This window comes from Epinephelus lanceolatus, chromosome 10 (genome assembly GCF_041903045.1).
Source record: "Epinephelus lanceolatus isolate andai-2023 chromosome 10, ASM4190304v1, whole genome shotgun sequence".
Classification (NCBI taxonomy): Eukaryota; Metazoa; Chordata; class Actinopteri; order Perciformes; family Serranidae; genus Epinephelus; species Epinephelus lanceolatus.
Window position 1 is genome coordinate 22,233,113 of NC_135743.1, and position 17,557 is coordinate 22,250,669.

Consider the following 17,557-nt stretch of genomic DNA (forward strand, 5'->3'; position numbering starts at 1 on the left):
CCACTTCCACTGCTTCCTCTAATCAGCAGACTATATCCAATCAAACTTTTCCACAATCTCTCTCAGCCAATCAGGATGCCACTGCAAAACTTTAAATCTGCTCTCTTTTCTGCTGCTGTCAGCCATCATTTTAGGCAGAATCTTCAAGCCCTCCTCCACCCCGATCAGCTTCAGCCACTGTATCCAGAGTCCAGGACAAGCTCTACAAAGGCTCATTCCTCTACTCATCAGCACTAATCCATCTTCCTCTCATCTCATCTCTTCACCACCTCTACCACCACATCTAGACTCTGGGGAGGTTCCCTATTTGTCTATAGATTCATCAACCACCAAGTCTATTGCACACTGGTAGAGAAGATTTTACAGTATTATTATCCTTGCATTAACCCTCACCATTTTGTATTGTGTGTATTTGTCTTTGTATTAGATGGCATTGTTGCTCCTACTGGTGATGCTGACAGCATGTGCTGCTCTTCCTCAAGGTAAAAAAAAAACCTTTTAATTTCACATTGTGAAAAGCAAAATGAAGGAAAATGAATGATCACAAGACAGATAACATGCAAATGTATCTGTCTAACAGGACACTGATATCTTTTGATTTTTGTTACCTCTGTGTGAACTCTTTTGAATATTTTAAGGTTTTTTTTACTGTCATAGGATGAAACAAACATGACCTTTATATTAATAACAACAACTAGTCCATAACCATTGAGTGCACAGTTGTCCATGTACAGTTTCACAAGGTGTGTGTTTGGGATACAGCTCATAGGAAATTGCAGATTAAATAGTCAACTGAACCCATTAAGAAGAGCAATGTATTCAGACAGAGTTTTTGTGAATTTGATAGTATGATTGCTTTATTGAAAGTACAGTAGTACCATTGCCAATAGTGGGATAGTTAGTGGGCTAAAACTGTACATTAGTAGTTGAGGTAGCACGTTGAAAGGCAGATAGTTAAAGTGTTCATATGTTGTATTGACTTAAAAGTGGGACGCACTGGTAGTTCACATGGGAAAGGTGCGGCTAGCCCTTGTTGCAGCAGCATGCCATACCATGACTGAAAATTAGAAAAAAACAACAACATTCGGCCACAGGGGGAGCCACCGTGATCGGTCACATTTTAGCCATTTTTAAGCATTTTTCCGTTGATATAGCGCCACCCAGTTGCCAATTAGAGTTACATTTCTCCAGTCACCTTGAGGTGTCCTGTTCTACGTATCTACCAAGTTTAATAAAAATCGATATGGCGGTTTGGCCTAGATAAGAAATTAGCTCTCTAGCACCCCCATTTTGTTTGATGGGGTCAATAATGGAGGGGTCCCCTCAGATTATGTGTGGTCATATGCCTACAAAGTTGCGTGGTGATCGGTGAAACCCTTGAGCTCTTATACACCTTTATGTGATGAGCCACGTCCTCCGCAATATTCATTGCCTTATAGAAGCTCAGTTTTAGTAAGTTTTCCAACTTTTCCTAAGAGGGAACTTTAGATATTGGTCCCTAGATTATGTTCACTGAGTTTCATGCAGATCGGTCAAACTTCCTAGGAAGAGATCGATTTTAAGTGTTTTTCAAAAAATTCAAAATGGTGGAAAATCTCTATAACCGGAAGTTATGGGTTCTTGGTTCTTGTTCCTCATGAGGAGAGGCATCTCTGTGCAAAGTTTCATGTCTCTATGACATACAGAGCATGAGATATGCCCATTCAAAGTTTGCAGTTTCAATCGGTTGCTATATTCACATCCTCCCATGACCCTCTACCACTGTGCCAAATTTCACATGGATTGACCAAGTCAGTGAGGAGAAAAACGTGGAACAGACACACAGACAGACACCCACAGACAGAGTTTTCGTCATTATATAGTAAGATGTCAAATATATAGCCCAAGTGAATTACCAATTTTGTCCATAGACATATTCATTTAAAGATTACAATACAGAACAAAAGCATAATCTTGAATATGTATGGAGACAATTACTTGGTCAGTTTGCAGTCAGAATAAATAAACAAGTCCAAGGTACAGTAGGGCGAGGGGAGACAAACTTGCCAACTTTGAAGAGATCTTGAAACGCCACTTTGTGCTGAAAACATTTTCAGCTCATCTACATGTGCAGCCAAAATCAGATCTTATGCCAACATGAGCACTTCATGTTATTTTCACTCTACAAATACTTGTGTACCTAGTATTGCCATTTTATGGTGTGATTTTATTCTTTATATTTGTAGTGCGTGCATTCCCTCTTTTAGCCAGATATGCCATTATCTGCTCCTCACACTACGATTACAGGTTTGGCTAAAATAACTGATATTACAAATAGCCTAGTAGTATAGTAGCCTAATAGTTTTACTTATGCAGAAAAGCAGTGGCAGGGCACTGGGGAATGTTTCTTCCCAATGCTTTAGATTAAGTGCTCACAGTGCTTTTTTCAGTGATGGGCTACACGTGGGTATGTTTCTATAACAGCAATATCTTGACATGAATGCTAGCTGGTTAATGTAACACTATGTTAAGTGAGGGCTGACTATACAATTAACAAGCTTATAACGCGTACGGTGATGAAAGCACAACCCTCACCAGCAACATTCAGTGTCCAGTTGATACACTCCCGCAAATGGGCTTTTACGTCTTTGTGGTGATAGTTTGACTGATATCATACAGCTCAGGATAGACAGTAGCACCTTTGACACTGATTGGACAACATCCTCTTTTTTTTTGCTTTTCGGCATACTCAACACTCATTGGTGTATTGCTGTTGGCTCTAGCTGTTAGGCTTAAGTACTGTACACCTGGTCAAACTCACATGACGTCATCAGCTTTTTGTGTCCTTTAGAGAGACAAATCATTTCAGCATTGAAATGAAAGTGACTGAACCCAAATGCAGCACACTGAGACAGGCAGACAGTTGGTAATGACCTTTATTGCTCACACAAATAGGCAACAGCTCTGGGGTCTTTGGGTTTAGCTTGCTTGTAGTTTCAGCGGCGAGTGAGTGAGCCGAGAGCAGGCACTTGAGCAGTCTGAGAGTTGGGGACTGTACCGTGAGTGCAGGTGGGTTTCTCTTGAGGCTGGTAGTGGAGTGAAGACTGAAGTAACTTGCCGAACAAGGAGAGCTGAGGTAAGCAGGATTGGTGTAACACCGTGCAGCCACAGAGCTGAGCAGACGAGAACCAGGAAGGGAGCAGGCAGGACTCAGAGTCGGAGACAGAAGGCTGGGGTGATTACCAGGACAACAAGCACAAGCAGGGTCAGTACTGGGAAATCAAGCCAAGAGTGACTGCTGGAATGTCTTGCATGAAGTTGAGGAGCAATCTGGCAAAGAGTGTGTGTGCTGGAGAGGCTTAAATACCAGGCAGATAGGCTGATGAGCCGCAGCTGTGGAGGCAGGTGAGAGGGGTTGTCTTGATGAGGGGGGGCGTGGCTGGCTAGCAGGGTGCAGGTGAATGGAAATTTACCAGGAGCAGGTGAGGGAGAGAAGCAGACTGTGACATGCATAATGTATACCAGAATGCATACCTGCTACACAAATTGCGTACAGGTCACAAGGAACGTGATAAGGGCAGACAGCAGCTGAGGGCAGGTAGTGCAGAGGGCAAAGTTCATCTTTGCTGTGCTTGTGTTGTGGTTCTCCGGATGGCAGCATATACTGTCATACAAGTTTCAGACCTGCTACCACAATTCATCTAGTGATTTTATTAGTTTATTACCGGAAGCCTTTATAATTTGCTTTTCACATTCTGATTTTGAATTTCTCTCTTTTTTATAGATCTGTCAGGTAGAATGTTTACCTTCCCACAACAAACCAACTCAGCTCAGGTGAGGCTGGTATTATCAGGACTGGATCTGAGTGCTTTAACAGTCTGTCTCAGGTAGTATTGGACATGTAAAACTAATAAAACAACCCATTGTATCTCTGAGGGTAAAAATCATCATGTATGATAATGTCTTTTTAAATGCCTACAGGTATTTTACAGACCTCGGTAGAGATTACAGTCTTTTCTCTTTGGCCACACCCTCTGCTGACAATGCACTTCTGATTTACAAGGAGGCTGCAAGCGATAGGATTAATCTCGCGATCAGGAATAGTGGTGCAGTCTTCAGAGGGCAGGACTACAGACTGAACACATGGCACTCAGTTTGTGCCACATGGGATTCGGCATCTGGTGTAGGGCAGATGTGGCTAGATGGAAAGCCCTCAAGTAGGAAATTCATCAGCTCTGGATCTGACATCAGCGGGCCCATCATAATTGTTTTAGGACAGGTACAGTTTTTAATCAGTGTTATTAAAATTGCTGTATGTCATTCTGAAGAGAGATAGTTAATTATTCAGTCTTATTGCCAAGTTGTCTGATACACAGGCTTTGGTTTGGTAGTCAGACCAAGCAACCAACCCAAAGTGCTAATGTCTGACATATCAGCAATCAACTATCTTTCTCCAGAGTTACATACAGCTCCTTTACTGGAATGGGTTGACATTATGGGAAATATATTAATTATCTTTTTCATTATTACTATGTGTTCAAAGAATACACCAGAAAAAAAAAAACAGTATTATATAAAAGAGATGTCTCTCTTATCTCAAGGTCTGCAAATTCACAGGAGCAGGATTCTCATGGCGGAGGCTTTGACATTAATCAGTCTTTTGTTGGCATGCTGTCTGACATCCACATGTGGGACCACACCCTTTTGCCATGCCAGATCCAGAATTACGAGGATTATCTGACCTTCACCGCGGGAAATTTGCTCAACTGGAGGACACTGGAGTTCCTGACTAAAGGAAGAGTGCTGATAGAAGATAAACACGAGCCCTACTGTTAAACTTTTCAGGTTAAACAAAAAAGAAATCCTCTTAACTCCAAAGATTGTCTATCATGTTTTAAAAATCTGTTGTTAATATTATTATCTTTTGCTATATTTGTTCATCATATTATTGCAAAGAATGACTTTTTCTTTTTCTTTAATGTACTTACTGTGCAATCATAAATCCAGTCGAAGCTAACTTTCCAAAGTGAATTTGTGATTGTGAAATTAAAACCAACCGAAAACCGATGAAAACAAAGTTCAAATTGTATTGCATCAGTATGTGCTATTTTTCCAAAGAATATTATTTGTATAGATATTACACATTGTGTGTGCTCCTCAGTAGTAGCTTGTGAGTACTGTATATGTCTCCTCTTCTGATCGCTCCACATTCTGTATTCTTCATTTCAGTTGTCTCCCAATGGTCTCAGTTGTGTTGTATTTAAAGCAAGATCAAACAAGTTTTGAAGTAAAGTTGTATTGTGTTTAATAACGTCTGTAGCTCAGTAATGAAATGTAACAAAGGATACTATAAATAAAAAAGTGAATATCATGTAAACACTCTAATTTTGTATTGTGACGAAGCTGCTCAAAGCCTAATTTTGTATGGTTAGTGTACCCAGTAAGAGTATAACCCTTTTAAGAGTCCTTAGTTAATATTTTACATTTCCAAATTACCAGAATCTGAAGCCATATATTGCATGCAAGGAAGGAGACAAGAAGAAAACACACTGCTGTGAATCATTGACAAGTACCAGATAATCACATGTAACTACTACATATAAGTACTTGGGTTTTGAGCTTCAGCAGTTCGGGCAATGCATCCTTGTACATGTAGGCACTGAAATGACGGCTGTGCAAGACAGAAACTGCTGTCAATGCAGCATGCACTGAGGAATTTATTGCCACAGCTGACTGCATTTACCATCAACACTGTTGGGATATCTACTTAAGATGTGCCAAACTTCTCATTTAATGTTTACCATGTTCACTATCTTTTGTCCTTGAGTATATAATAAATAACCACAAAAATAATACACACTATGTTGATGGTTATCTTGAGGATGTGAAACGATGAATAAATGCAATAAAAAGATAAACGCAGACGTACACGTGAGCGGTCTGTCCTTGTTGTTTGATGAAGTGAGATAAGGCTGTGCTGTCAGAGGAGTTCAGGTAATCTTGTCCGGACTGTCTGTGCCAAATTTCGTGGCAATCTATCCATGTCATTTCACTCAAAACCACTAATATGAACCTGCTTGTGGCACTACAGTAGGCATAGAGTCAAGGGGTCATGGGACCCACAAATACTGACTGACCAACAGAATTTGCCATTTATACAGGAACGCCAATACCATGGTTAAAAAACACCTGCTTCCATTATTAAATGTAATTGTGTTGTTTACGGTTCTGACTTATCTTGTTTGTTTTTCATTTTGCATTGTGACTAAGCAGCTCAAAGTCTATTTTGATAAGTTTTATAAGCCTAATAAGACACTTTTAGGAGCCCTTAGTTAATATTCCACATTTCCAAATTACTGGAATCTGAAGCCATATATTGTACAAGGAAGGAGACAAGAGAAAAACACAGAGCTGATAACTGAAATGAGGAAGCAGCAAAAGTATAAAACTCGCACTCCCATACACTGTTGCACACAACATTCTGACACAGGACTCAAGGTAAGATCAACACATGACTGGAAAATAGAGGAATTTAACATGACTGCACTATATACAAACATGTTCCCCTCTTCTACCTGTACTCTATATTGTAGCAGACCAATTAAAGAAACAGAAAACTTCTTGCAGTCTATTACACACTGGTAGAGAAGGTTTTACAGTATTATTATCCTTGCATTAACCTTCAGCATTTTGTATTGTGTGTGTTTGTTTTTGTATTAGATGGCATTGTTGCTCCTACTGGTGATGCTGACAGCATGTGCTGCTGCTCCTCAAGGTAAAAAAACAAACAAAACTTTTTACTTCCACATTGTGAAAAGCAAAATGAACCATCACAAGACAGCTACATGCAAATGTGTCTGTCTTACAGGAGCTTGATATTCTTTGATTTTGTTACCTCTATGTACACTCTTTTGAGTATTTTAAGGTTTTTTTTTTTTAATTTTTTTTTACTGTAACAGGATGAAACAAACATGACCTTTATATTAATAGCAACAATGTCAAATATTTAGCTCAAGTCAATTACCAATTTTGTCCATAGACATAATCCTTTTTTAAATTAATTTAGGGATATCAATACAGAACAAAAGTATAATATTAAATATCTATGAAGACAATTACTTGGTCAGTTTGCAGCCTTACCTTCAGTAACAAGTCAGCAGTCAGGATAAGTAAATAAGTCCAAGGTAGGGCGAGGGGAGACAGACTTGCCAACTTTGAAGAGATCTTGAAATGCCACCTTGTGCTGAAAACATTTTCAGCTCATCTACATGTGCGGCCAAAATCAGATCTTATGCCAACACGAGCACTTCATGTTATTTTCACTCTGCATATACCTGGATACCTAGTATTACAATTTTATGGTGTCATTTTATTCTTACATAGCCTATCATTCCAAGTTCAATTACTATGTGCTGATTCTCAATTACTGATGTCAATGTCAGCTGACTGTCCAGAAGAAATGATGGAGAAGTCTGGACATGCAGAGGCACAAGGACAGCTTACTTTACCAACCTAAATGACAAGCAAGCTAGCTTTCAAATTCATTCGTAATGTTAGACTAACGTTAACTTTGTCCACTCCACTTCAGTTCATTTACCTTTGCAAAGAAGTTCAAAGACTGTTCCTCATGTATGGAACCAGTCACTGGAGTGAGAATGGGGTATGAGTGGGATAAAATCAAGGTCAAAAGTGTTGCTCTCGATTTGCATATCCTGGCTACACGCTTCTAAAAACGACATTAAATATTTCTCAATCATCCCCGATTGCAAAAATTAGTTTTCTGGGTGGGTGAAGACAAGAGGGGAAGAATCTTGTGCTGTGATTGGTCAGTCTCTTATTTTGCTTTTTGGCATACTCGATGCTTGTTGGTGTATTGCTGCTACTTCCTGCTTTAAGACTTTGGTACTGTACACCTGGTCAAACTCACAAGCCATCAATAGCTTTGTGCGTCCTTCAAGGTGACAAATCACTCCAGCACATATGCCAGAATGCATACCTGCTACACAAATTGCATACAGGTCACAAGGAACATGATAAGGGCAGACAGCAGCTGAGGGCAGGTAGTGCAGAGGGCAAAGTTCATCTTTGCTGTGCTTGTATTGTGGTTCTACAGATGGCAACATACACTGTCATACAAGTTTCAGACCTGCTACCACAATTCATCTCGTGATTTATTTGTTTATTACCAGAAACTTTAAGAATTTACCTATCACATTCTGATTTTAAATTTCTCTCTTTTTTATAGATCTGTCAGGTAAAATGTTCACCTTCCCACAACAAACCAACTCAGCTCAGGTGAGGCTGACAACATCAAGACAGTATCTGAGGGCTGTGACCGTCTGTCTCAGGTAGTGCTGAATATGGAAATTAATGAAACAACCCACTGTATTTCTGAAAGTGAAAATCATTGTGTATGATAATGTCTTTTTCATGCCTACAGGTATTTTACAGACCTCGGTAGAGATTACAGTCTTTTCTCTTTGGCCACACCCTCTGCTGACAATGCACTTCTGATTTACAAGTGGGCTGCAAGCGATCAGATTCATCTCGCGATCAGGAATAGTGCTGCAGACTTCAGAGGGCAGGACTACAGACTGAACACATGGCACTCAGTTTGTGCCACATGGGATTCTGCGTCTGGTGTAGGGCAGATGTGGTTAGATGGAAAGCCCTCAAGTAGGAAATTCATCAGCTCTGGATCCGACATCAGCGGGCCCATCATAATTGTTTTAGGACAGGTACAGTTTTTAATCAATATACTTAAAAGTGCTGCATGTAATTCTGGAGAGAGATAGTTAATTATTCAGTCTTATTGCCAGGTTGTCTGATACACAGGCTTTGGTTTGGTAGTCAGACCAAGCACAAAGTGCTGATGTCTCCTTTACAGGAATGGGTTGACATTATGGGAAATATATTAATTATCCTTTTCACTATTACTATGTGTTCAAAGAATACACCAGAAAAAATACAGTATTATATAAAACAGGTGTCTCTCTTATCTCAACGTCTGCAAATTCACAGGAGCAGGATTCCCATGGTGGAGGCTTTGACATTAATCAGTCTTTTGTTGGCATGCTGTCTGACGTCCACATGTGGGACCACACCCTTTCCCAATGCCAGATCCAGGACTACGCGGATTATCTGAACTTCACCCCGGGAAATTTGCTCAACTGGAGGAAACTGGAGTTCCAGACTGTAGGGAGGGTGCTGATAGAAAATAAACAAGAGCCCTACTGTTAAACTTTTCAGGTTAAAAAAATCAATGAAAATAATTTTTTAAAAGAACAACAACTCCTCCTTACTCCTAAAGATTGTTTATCTTTTTTTTTAAAAAAAAATCTGTTGTTGACATTATTATCTTGTGCTTTATTTGTTTATCATAGTATTGCAAAAGAATGACTTTTCTTTTTCTTTTTTTCATGTACTTACTGTACAATCATAAACCCAACCAAAGCTAACTTTGCGAGATGAATTTGTGATTGTGAAATTAAAACCGACCATACTGTAGATGAAAACAAGTTCAAATTGTATTGCATTATGTTATTTTTTTCAAAGAATATTATTTTTATAGATATTTCGCATTGTGTGTGCCTCTCGGCAGTAGCTAGGAGTACTGTATATAACAAAAAGCCAAAACATTAAAACCAGCGGTGGGTGAAGTGAGTAACATTGATCATTTTGGTACAATGCAATGTTCTGCTGGGAGACCTTTTTGTCATGGCATTCATGTGGATGCCACTTGATGCCCTCCACCCACCCAAACAACGCTGTGGGCTAAGCTCTTTAGCTCTTTCTCACATTCCTTGGGCCATTCCTGAGCAGTTTCTGGGGTGCAGCATGGTGCATTTTCTTGCTGGGGGGCCACTGCCATCTGGGAAGTTCTGCTGCCATAAGGAGTGAAACTTGATCTGCAGAGGTGTTTGGGTGGATGAAGCCCGTTAAGTGGCATCCTCATGAATTTCTGGACCAAAAGTTCCCCAGGAGAACATTGTATTGTAACAAAATGATCAACGTTACTTTTAATGTTTTGGCTGATCGGTGTATGCCTCCTCTTTTGATTGCTCCACATTCTCTATTCTTCATTTCACTTGTCTTCCAATGGTCTTAAAAGTGTTGTATTTAAAGTTTTGAAGTGAAGTTGTAAAGTTGTATTGTGCTTAATGTAGCTCAACAATGAAATGTAAAAAAGAACACTGTAAATAATAAAGTGAATATTATGTAAACACTAATTTTGTATTGTGATGAAGCAGCTCAAAGTCTAATTTTATAAGTTTAGTTTACCTTATAAGACAGTTTTAAGAGTCCTTAGTCAATATTTTATATTTCCAAATTACTGGAAACTGAGTGCACCCAAAAAGCACCTGAGCGGACACCATCCCTTTATTTCTAGCGCCATCGAGTGTGACCCTCCAACATTGCAGCTTCAGTTACATTGTGTATTGTGTAATACCCCACAGCTCCTGTTGGGTGAGAAAGCGTGTCCCATTCTTCACTGAACAGCTTTGACTGCGCGGCCCATAGAGCAGGCAGAGTAGAGACTTCCGCTGGCTGAGCCAGCTACTTCCGGTCAAGCAAGCATGCTGGTAAAATTACGGTTTGGCCGCTATGTAAATAGGCTTCAAAGCCCAGCCACTTCCTGAGGGCCTGGAACTATAGATTGTACGTCTGCATTTTCGTATGCAGCCACCACACCAAATGTTAGCTGACCTAAAGATTAACATCCCAGTAGTGAAAAAAGTCATTTCACAGGGATTGTGAACTATAGATTGCACTTCTGCATTTTCATATGCTGCTGCCACGGACACAAAGAGAAGAGCTAGACATAACTATAATCAAAAGGTACAACTAGGCAGAGCTGATCAAATATAAACATACATTCTGTTACTGCAGCCTACTGTATTACTTTTTGGTTGTTCTATGATATTTTGTCGACAACAAGTGGTTGCCATACTGTTTCCTGTATTGTAAGAACAGAGGCTGAAAATACTGAGATCAAACGGTTAAACAAAGCAGTGCTGATCACATCTGAATCAAAACTCTGTTAAGATATCACTAGTGATGGCTACAGTAGTCTTGAGTCTTCCTAACTAGGCTAGCTATGGGCTCTAAATCCAAAAAGGGAAAAGTCTCAGGGGAAAAAAGAAAATTTAGTAGTGCATGGACAAATTTGTTTGCTTTCATCGACAATGCTGCAAAATTAAAGTACCAAATAATCACATATAACTACTACATATAAGCACTTGGGTTTTGAGCTTCAGCAGTTCGGGTGCAATGCATCCTTGTACATGTAGGCACTGAAATGACGGCTGTGCAAGAAGGAAACTGCTGTCAATGCAGCACGCACTGAGGAATTTATTGCTTCAGCTGATGGGAAATCTGCTTAACACGTGCATTTCATTTAATGTTTACCATGTTCACTATCTTACTTAAGCATGTCAGCAAGTTGTTTAAGAAGGTGGAGAGTTGTCCCTGAGTATATAATAAATAACCACAAAAATAATACACACTATGTTGATGGTTATCTTGAGGATGTGAAACAATGAATAAATGTAATAAAAAGATAAACGCAGACGTACACGTGAGCGGTCTGTCCTTGTTGTTTGATGAAGTGAGATAAGGCTGTGCTGTCAGAGGAGTTAAGATAATCTTGTCCGGACTGTCTGTGCCAAATTTCGTGGCAATCTATCCATGTCATTTCATTCAAAACCACTAATATGAACCTGCTTGTGGCACTACAGTAGGCATAGAGTCAAGGGGTCATGGGACCCACAAATACTGACTGACCAACAGAATTTGCCATTTATACAGGAACGCCAATACCATGGTTAAAAAACACCTGTTTCCATTATTAAATGTAATTGTGTTGTTTACGGTTCTGACTTATCTTGTTTGTTTTTCATTTTGCATTGTGACTAAGCAGCTCAAAGTCTATTTTGATAAGTTTTATAAGCCTAATAAGACACTTTTAGGAGCCCTTAGTTAATATTCCACATTTCCAAATTACTGGAATCTGAAGCCATAAATTGTACAAGGAAGGAGACAAGAGAAAAACACACAGCTAATAACTGAAACGAGGAAGCAGCAAAAGTATAAAACTCGCACTCCCATACACTGTTGCACACAACATTCTGACACAGGACTCAAGGTAAGATCAACACATGACTGGAAAATAGAGGAATTTAACATGACTGCAACATGTTCCCCTCTTCTACCTGTACTCTATATTGTAGCAGACCAATTAAAGAAACAGAAAACTTCTTGCAGTCTATTACACACTGGTAGAGAAGGTTTTACAGTATCATTATCCTTGCATTAACCCTCAACATTTTGTATTGTGTGTATTTGTCTTTGTATTAGATGGCATTGTTGCTCCTACTGGTGATGCTGACAGCATGTGCTGCTGTTCCTCAAGGTAAAAAAAAAATCTTTTTAATTTCTCAACATGAAAAGCAAAATGAAACATCACAAGACAGATACGTGCATATGTATTGCCATTTGTTGGTGTCATTTTATCTTTTTTATTTCACTTGCCAATATATAAACATTGCTCTGAAATTACATATCATTCCAAGTTCAGTTACTATGTGCTGATCCTCAATGACTGGTGTCAATATCAGCTGACTGTCCAGAAGGATTGAGACAGTCAGAGGCATGGTCATTTCTCTTCCTAGGAATTTTTGTAGTGCGTGCATTCCCTTTATTTAGCCAGATATGCCATTATGTAATAGCCTGTGGAAAGTCACGTTAAGAACGTGTGTCCACATCTTGTTTTTCTCATTCAGAAAAGCAGTTGCAGGGCACTGGGGAATGTATCTTCCCAATGCTTTATAAAGTGCTCGCAGTGCTTTTTTCAGTAATGTACTACATGTGGGTATGTTTCTATATCAGCAATATCTTGACACGAATGTTAGCTAGGTAACCTTACACTATATTAAATGAGGGTTGATTATACAGTTAACAACAAGCTTAGAAGGTGTGCAGTGATAAAAGCACAACTCTTACCAGCAGCAACATTCAGTGTCCAGCCGATGTGTTTCGTGGTGATAGTTTCTGACTGATATCATACAGCTCAGGATAAACAGTAGTCAAAGGAGCAGCAGTGACAACACCAGCGACTTTCTACAAAGTTTAGAAGCTGCAAATTTTCTTTACGTAGCTGGATGCTGTTGCATATGCTCTGTCCTCATTGGGAACAATTGTAAAAAGATGCTGTGGCTAAAAAAACACCTATGTGAATCCTGGCAATTACCATATGTGACACAAGGACAGCTTACTTTACCAACTTAAATGACAAGCAGGCTAGCTTTCAAATTCATTCGTAATGTTAGGCTACCATTAATTCAAAGTTTCTTTATGCTTCTCCGTACACTCTGCAGTTGCTGTGTGCCGATCATAGTTCTGCGTCCTGTTGGTCTATGCCGCTATGCAATTCCCCGCCAAAGTGCTTGGGGGTGCGGTGTTCTTTTATATACCTACCTAGACTCTGTGGTGTCTCTGGTCGTTGCTCGTTCATTGTTTGTTCATCTTCCGGCTTTGCTCTAGTCACAGTGAAGATGGCGGCCGAGAGAGAAAGACTGTTGCTGGAGCTCGAAATGATTGACATTGAACAATAAATGTTCTTATTACAAATGTTACGACGAAGAGAGGCGACTGCGCCGATGGTCTGTACGTCCATTGAATGGCTCAACCAATTGATCACAATAGAGACTTTTGAAAATGGCGGTGTTGTGGTACTGCAGCAGGAAGTGAAACCTTGTGAAATGCCGGAAATGATGTAGCTTGAAGGACCAATCATAGATCTTGCGGTCTGCGTTGGGTCTGTATTGCCTTGATGCGTGGTTGCAAATTTTTTGGAGGTGCACGTCGCGTCTCTGCATCGGTCTCAATCATCCCCGATTGCAAATATTTGTTTTCGTGGGTGGGTGAAGGCAAGGGGGAAAGTATCTTGGCACTGTGATTGGACAACGGCCTCTTCTTTTTTTTCGCTTTTCGGCATACAGGCTGGCCGGTCTGCAATTCATTTTCTATGAGAAGTGACGAATCACAAGGAGCGTGATAAGGACAGACAGCAGCTGAGGGCAGGTAGTGCAGAGGGCAAAGTTCATCTTTGCTGTGCTTGTGTTGTGATTCTCCAGATGGCAACATATACTCAACATGTTTCAGACCTGCTACCACAATTCATCCAGTGATTTTCTGATTTTGAATTTCTCTCTTTTTTTGTAGATCTGTCAGGTAAAATGTTCACCTTCCCACAACAGACCAGCTCAGCTCAGGTGAGGCTGACAACATCAAGACAGTATCTGAGGGATGTGACCGTCTGTCTCAGGTAGTGCTGAATATGCAAATTAACAAAACAACCCATTGTATCTCTATCTCTATAGTAACATTTACCATGTATGATAATGTCTTTTTAATGCCTACAGGTATTTTACAGACCTCCGGAGAGATTACAGTCTTTTCTCTTTGGCCACACCCTCTGTTCCCAATGAAGTTCTGATTTTCAAGACGGGTGCAAGCGATAGGATTGATCTCTGGTTCAGGAATAGTGTTGCAGACTTCGTAGGGCAGGACAACAATCTGAACACATGGCACTCAGTTTGTGCCACATGGGATTCTGCATCTGGACTAGGGCAGCTGTGGTTAGATGGAAAGCCCTCAAGTAGGAAATTCATCAGCTCTGGATCCGACATCAGCGGGCCCTTCATAATTGTTTTGGGACAGGTACAGTTTTTAATTAGTGTTATTAAAAGTGATGTGTGTAATTCTGGAGAGAGATAGTTAATTATTCAGTCTTATTGCCAAGTTGTCTGATACACAGGCTTTGGTTTGGTAGTCAGACCAAGCAACCAACCCAAAGTGCTGATGTCTGACATATCAACAATCAACAATCTTTCTCCAAAGTTACATACAGCTCCTTTACAGGAATGGGTTGACATTATGGGAAATATATTAATTATCTTTTTCACTATTACTATGTGTTCAAAGAATACACCAGAAAAAATACAGTATTACATAAAAGAGATGTCTCTCTTATCTCAATGTCTGCAAATTCACAGGAGCAGGATTCCCATGGTGGAGGCTTTGACATTAATCAGTCTTTTGTTGGCATGCTGTCTGACGTCCACATGTGGGACTACTCCCTTTCGCCATGCATGATCAAGCGGTATATGGATAAACTGAACTTCACCCCGGGAAATTTGCTCAACTGGAGGAAACTGGAGTTCCAGACTGTAGGGAGGGTGCTGATAGAAAATAAGCAAGAGTCCAACTGTTAAACTTTTCAGGTTAAACAAAAGAGTGAAATTCAAAAAAAAAAAACAAACAAAAAAAAAACCTCCTTCTACCACCTTCTAAAAATCTGTTGTTGATATTATTATCTTTTGCTGTATTTGTTCATCATATTATTGCAAAAGAGTGACTTTTCTCTTTTTTTAGGTACTTAATGTGCAATCATAAATCCATCCATACTGTAGAGGAAAACAAAGTTCAAATTGTATTACATCAGTTTATGTTATTTTTTCCAAAGAACATTATTTCTATAGATATTGCACATTGTGTGTGCTCTCCAATAGTAGCTTGTGAGTACTGTGTATGTCTCCTATCGCTCCACATTCTGTATTCTTCATTTCAGTTGTCTCCCAGTGGTCTCATTTATGCTGTATTTAAAGCAAGATCAAACAAGTTTTGAAGTGAAGTTGTAAAGTTGTATTGTGTTTAATAACTTCTGTAGATCAACAATGAAATGTAAAAAAGAACACTGTAAATAATAAAGTGAATATTATGTAAACGCTCTAATTTTGTATTGTGATGAAGCAGCTCAAAGTCTAATTTTATAAGTTCAGTATACCTTATAAGACAGTTTTAAGAGTCCTTAATTAATATTTTACATTTCCAAATTACTGGAATCTGAAGCCATATATTGCATGCAAGGAAGGAGACAAGAAGAAAACACACCACTGTGAATCGCAATAAGGAAGCAGTGAAAGTATAACACTCACAGACACTGTTGCACATAACAGCCTGAAACAAGAATCAAGGTGAGATCAACTCATGAATTAACTGCATTATATACAAACATTGTAGCAGACCAATTTAATAAACAGCAAACTGCTTGCAGTTTATTACAGACTGGTGGTGAAAGTATTGTTACAGTTTTAGGGTCTTTGCATTGACTCTCAGCATTGTGTACGGTGTGTATTTGTCTTTGTTTTAGATGGCATTGTTGCTCCTACTGGTGATGCTGACAGCATGTGCTGTTGTTCCTCAAGGTGAAAGATGTCATTTAACAAAGGCAAAAGCTAAATGAAACATCACAAGACAGATTGTTTCCTGACAAACAATACCGGCTTATATGACATCATGCATACTTGCTACAAAAGCTGTGTACAGGTTGGCAGGTGTGCAATTCTTCAAGTTGCAAATGCCTCGCAAGGAACACAACAAGGCAGACAGCAGCTGTGGTCAGGTAGTGCAGAGGGCAAAGTTCATCTTAGCTGCAGTAGCTGTGTGGCTCTGTCCAGAAGTATATTCAACATGTTTCAGACTTGTTACTACAATTAATATAGTGATTTGATTTTCAGCTTCAGCTTATGTCTTCTCAGAACCTCTTTTTAAGAAATATTCAGATGTCTGTCCACTGAATATATCTTCTCTAATTCATTTGTCTCTTTTTTATAGATCTGTCAGGTAAAATGTTTACCTTCCCACAACAAACCAACTCAGCTCAGGTGAGGCTGGTATTATCAGGACTGGATCTGAGTGCTTTAACAGTCTGTCTCAGGTAGTATTGGACATGTAAAACTAATAAAACAACCCATTGTATCTCTGAGGGTAAAAATCATCATGTATGATAATGTCTTTTTAAATGCCTACAGGTTTTTTACAGACCTCGGTAGAGAATACAGTCTTTTCTCTTTGGCCACACCCTCTGCTAACAATGCACTTCTGATTTACAAGGAGGCTGCAAATGATGTGATAAGTCTCTGGATCAGGAATTATCATGACGACTTTAGAGGGCAGGACTACAGACTGAACACACGGCACTCAGTTTGTGCCACATGGGATTCTGCGTCTGGACTAGGGCAGATGTGGTTAGATGGAAAGCCCTCAAGTAGGAAATTCATCAGTTCTGGATCTGACATCAGCGGGCCCATCATAATTGTTTTGGGACAGGTACAGTTAATGAATAATCAATATATTTAAAAGTGCTGCATGTAATTCTGGAGAGAGATAGTTAATTATTCAGTCTCATTCCTAGCTTGTCAAATACCAGGTCAACAGTATGGGAAATACACTGATAAGGTGATCAACACCAGTCTCATGTCAGCATGGCAAATATGTAACGAGGGTCGGCCACCTGTTAGCTTAGCTTAACACAAAGACTGGAAGCTCTGTCCAAAGGAAAGATACTCACTCTACCAGCACCTCTAAATCTCAGTAATTAACACCTTGTTATTTGTTTAGTCTATACAAACGTGCAAAAACATTACTCATCTTTTAAGAATGGTTATGTGCAGGACTGTTTCCCAGCCAGGAGCAGTTACTTCTCTGTCTTCTCATTTCTGCCGACTTCCTGGCA

The 17,557-nt window shown here is 39.6% G+C and overlaps 3 protein-coding genes across 7 annotated transcripts; all 3 read left to right on the forward strand.

The window, feature by feature from the left end:
- Positions 1-408: 408 nt before the first annotated feature.
- LOC117265216 (C-reactive protein-like) lies at positions 409-9,303 on the forward strand. 2 transcript variants are annotated; one of them, XM_033639580.2, is made up of 5 exons: positions 6,377-6,477; positions 6,700-6,754; positions 8,225-8,327; positions 8,420-8,717; positions 9,001-9,303. In XM_033639580.2, the coding sequence occupies exons 1-5, from the start codon at positions 6,403-6,405 to the stop codon at positions 9,217-9,219; spliced, it is 750 nt and encodes a 249-aa protein (XP_033495471.2). In that variant the 5' UTR covers positions 6,377-6,402; the 3' UTR covers positions 9,220-9,303. The 2 variants fall into 2 exon arrangements, with proteins under 2 accessions (XP_078027892.1, XP_033495471.2); XM_078171766.1 differs by lacking the exons at positions 6,377-6,477; positions 6,700-6,754 and adding an exon at positions 409-482.
- LOC117265593 (mucosal pentraxin-like) lies at positions 3,429-5,907 on the forward strand. 2 transcript variants are annotated; one of them, XM_078171767.1, is made up of 4 exons: positions 3,429-3,461; positions 3,764-3,813; positions 3,961-4,258; positions 4,597-5,907. In XM_078171767.1, the coding sequence occupies exons 1-4, from the start codon at positions 3,441-3,443 to the stop codon at positions 4,813-4,815; spliced, it is 588 nt and encodes a 195-aa protein (XP_078027893.1). In that variant the 5' UTR covers positions 3,429-3,440; the 3' UTR covers positions 4,816-5,907. The 2 variants fall into 2 exon arrangements, with proteins under 2 accessions (XP_078027893.1, XP_033496047.1); XM_033640156.1 differs by having other exon boundaries at positions 3,451-3,577; positions 3,764-3,866.
- Positions 9,304-12,023: 2,720 nt separating the features above from the next.
- Positions 12,024-15,766, forward strand: LOC117265217 (mucosal pentraxin-like). 3 transcript variants are annotated; one of them, XM_078171768.1, is made up of 6 exons: positions 12,105-12,124; positions 12,337-12,391; positions 13,980-14,061; positions 14,203-14,305; positions 14,403-14,700; positions 15,036-15,766. In XM_078171768.1, exons 4-6 carry the CDS (start codon positions 14,217-14,219, stop codon positions 15,252-15,254), a joined length of 606 nt encoding a protein of 201 aa, XP_078027894.1. In that variant the 5' UTR covers positions 12,105-12,124; positions 12,337-12,391; positions 13,980-14,061; positions 14,203-14,216; the 3' UTR covers positions 15,255-15,766. The 3 variants fall into 3 exon arrangements, with proteins under 3 accessions (XP_033495472.1, XP_078027894.1, XP_078027896.1); XM_033639581.2 differs by lacking the exon at positions 13,980-14,061 and having other exon boundaries at positions 12,024-12,124; XM_078171770.1 differs by lacking the exon at positions 12,105-12,124 and having other exon boundaries at positions 12,341-12,390; positions 13,972-14,061.
- Positions 15,767-17,557: the final 1,791 nt, after the last annotated feature.

What these genes read in the sequence shown, in the direction of transcription:
- LOC117265593 (XM_033640156.1), top strand. Translation starts at nt 3,487, where the DNA reads ATGCATAATGTATACCAGAATGCATACCTGCTACACAAATTGCGTACA. An exon ending in CAGACAGCAGCTGAGGGCAG is followed by an intron (nt 3,578 to 3,763) that starts GTAGTGCAGAGG and finishes TCTTTTTTATAG; the next exon opens with ATCTGTCAGGTAGAATGTTT. An exon ending in TCATAATTGTTTTAGGACAG is followed by an intron (nt 4,259 to 4,596) that starts GTACAGTTTTTA and finishes GCAAATTCACAG; the next exon opens with GAGCAGGATTCTCATGGCGG.
- LOC117265217 (XM_033639581.2), top strand. Translation starts at nt 12,337, where the DNA reads ATGGCATTGTTGCTCCTACTGGTGATGCTGACAGCATGTGCTGCTGTT. An exon ending in GATGTGACCGTCTGTCTCAG is followed by an intron (nt 14,306 to 14,402) that starts GTAGTGCTGAAT and finishes TAATGCCTACAG; the next exon opens with GTATTTTACAGACCTCCGGA. An exon ending in TCATAATTGTTTTGGGACAG is followed by an intron (nt 14,701 to 15,035) that starts GTACAGTTTTTA and finishes GCAAATTCACAG; the next exon opens with GAGCAGGATTCCCATGGTGG.
- LOC117265216 (XM_033639580.2), top strand. Translation starts at nt 6,403, where the DNA reads ATGAGGAAGCAGCAAAAGTATAAAACTCGCACTCCCATACACTGTTGC. An exon ending in ATTCTGACACAGGACTCAAG is followed by an intron (nt 6,478 to 6,699) that starts GTAAGATCAACA and finishes TTTTTGTATTAG; the next exon opens with ATGGCATTGTTGCTCCTACT. An exon ending in TCATAATTGTTTTAGGACAG is followed by an intron (nt 8,718 to 9,000) that starts GTACAGTTTTTA and finishes GCAAATTCACAG; the next exon opens with GAGCAGGATTCCCATGGTGG.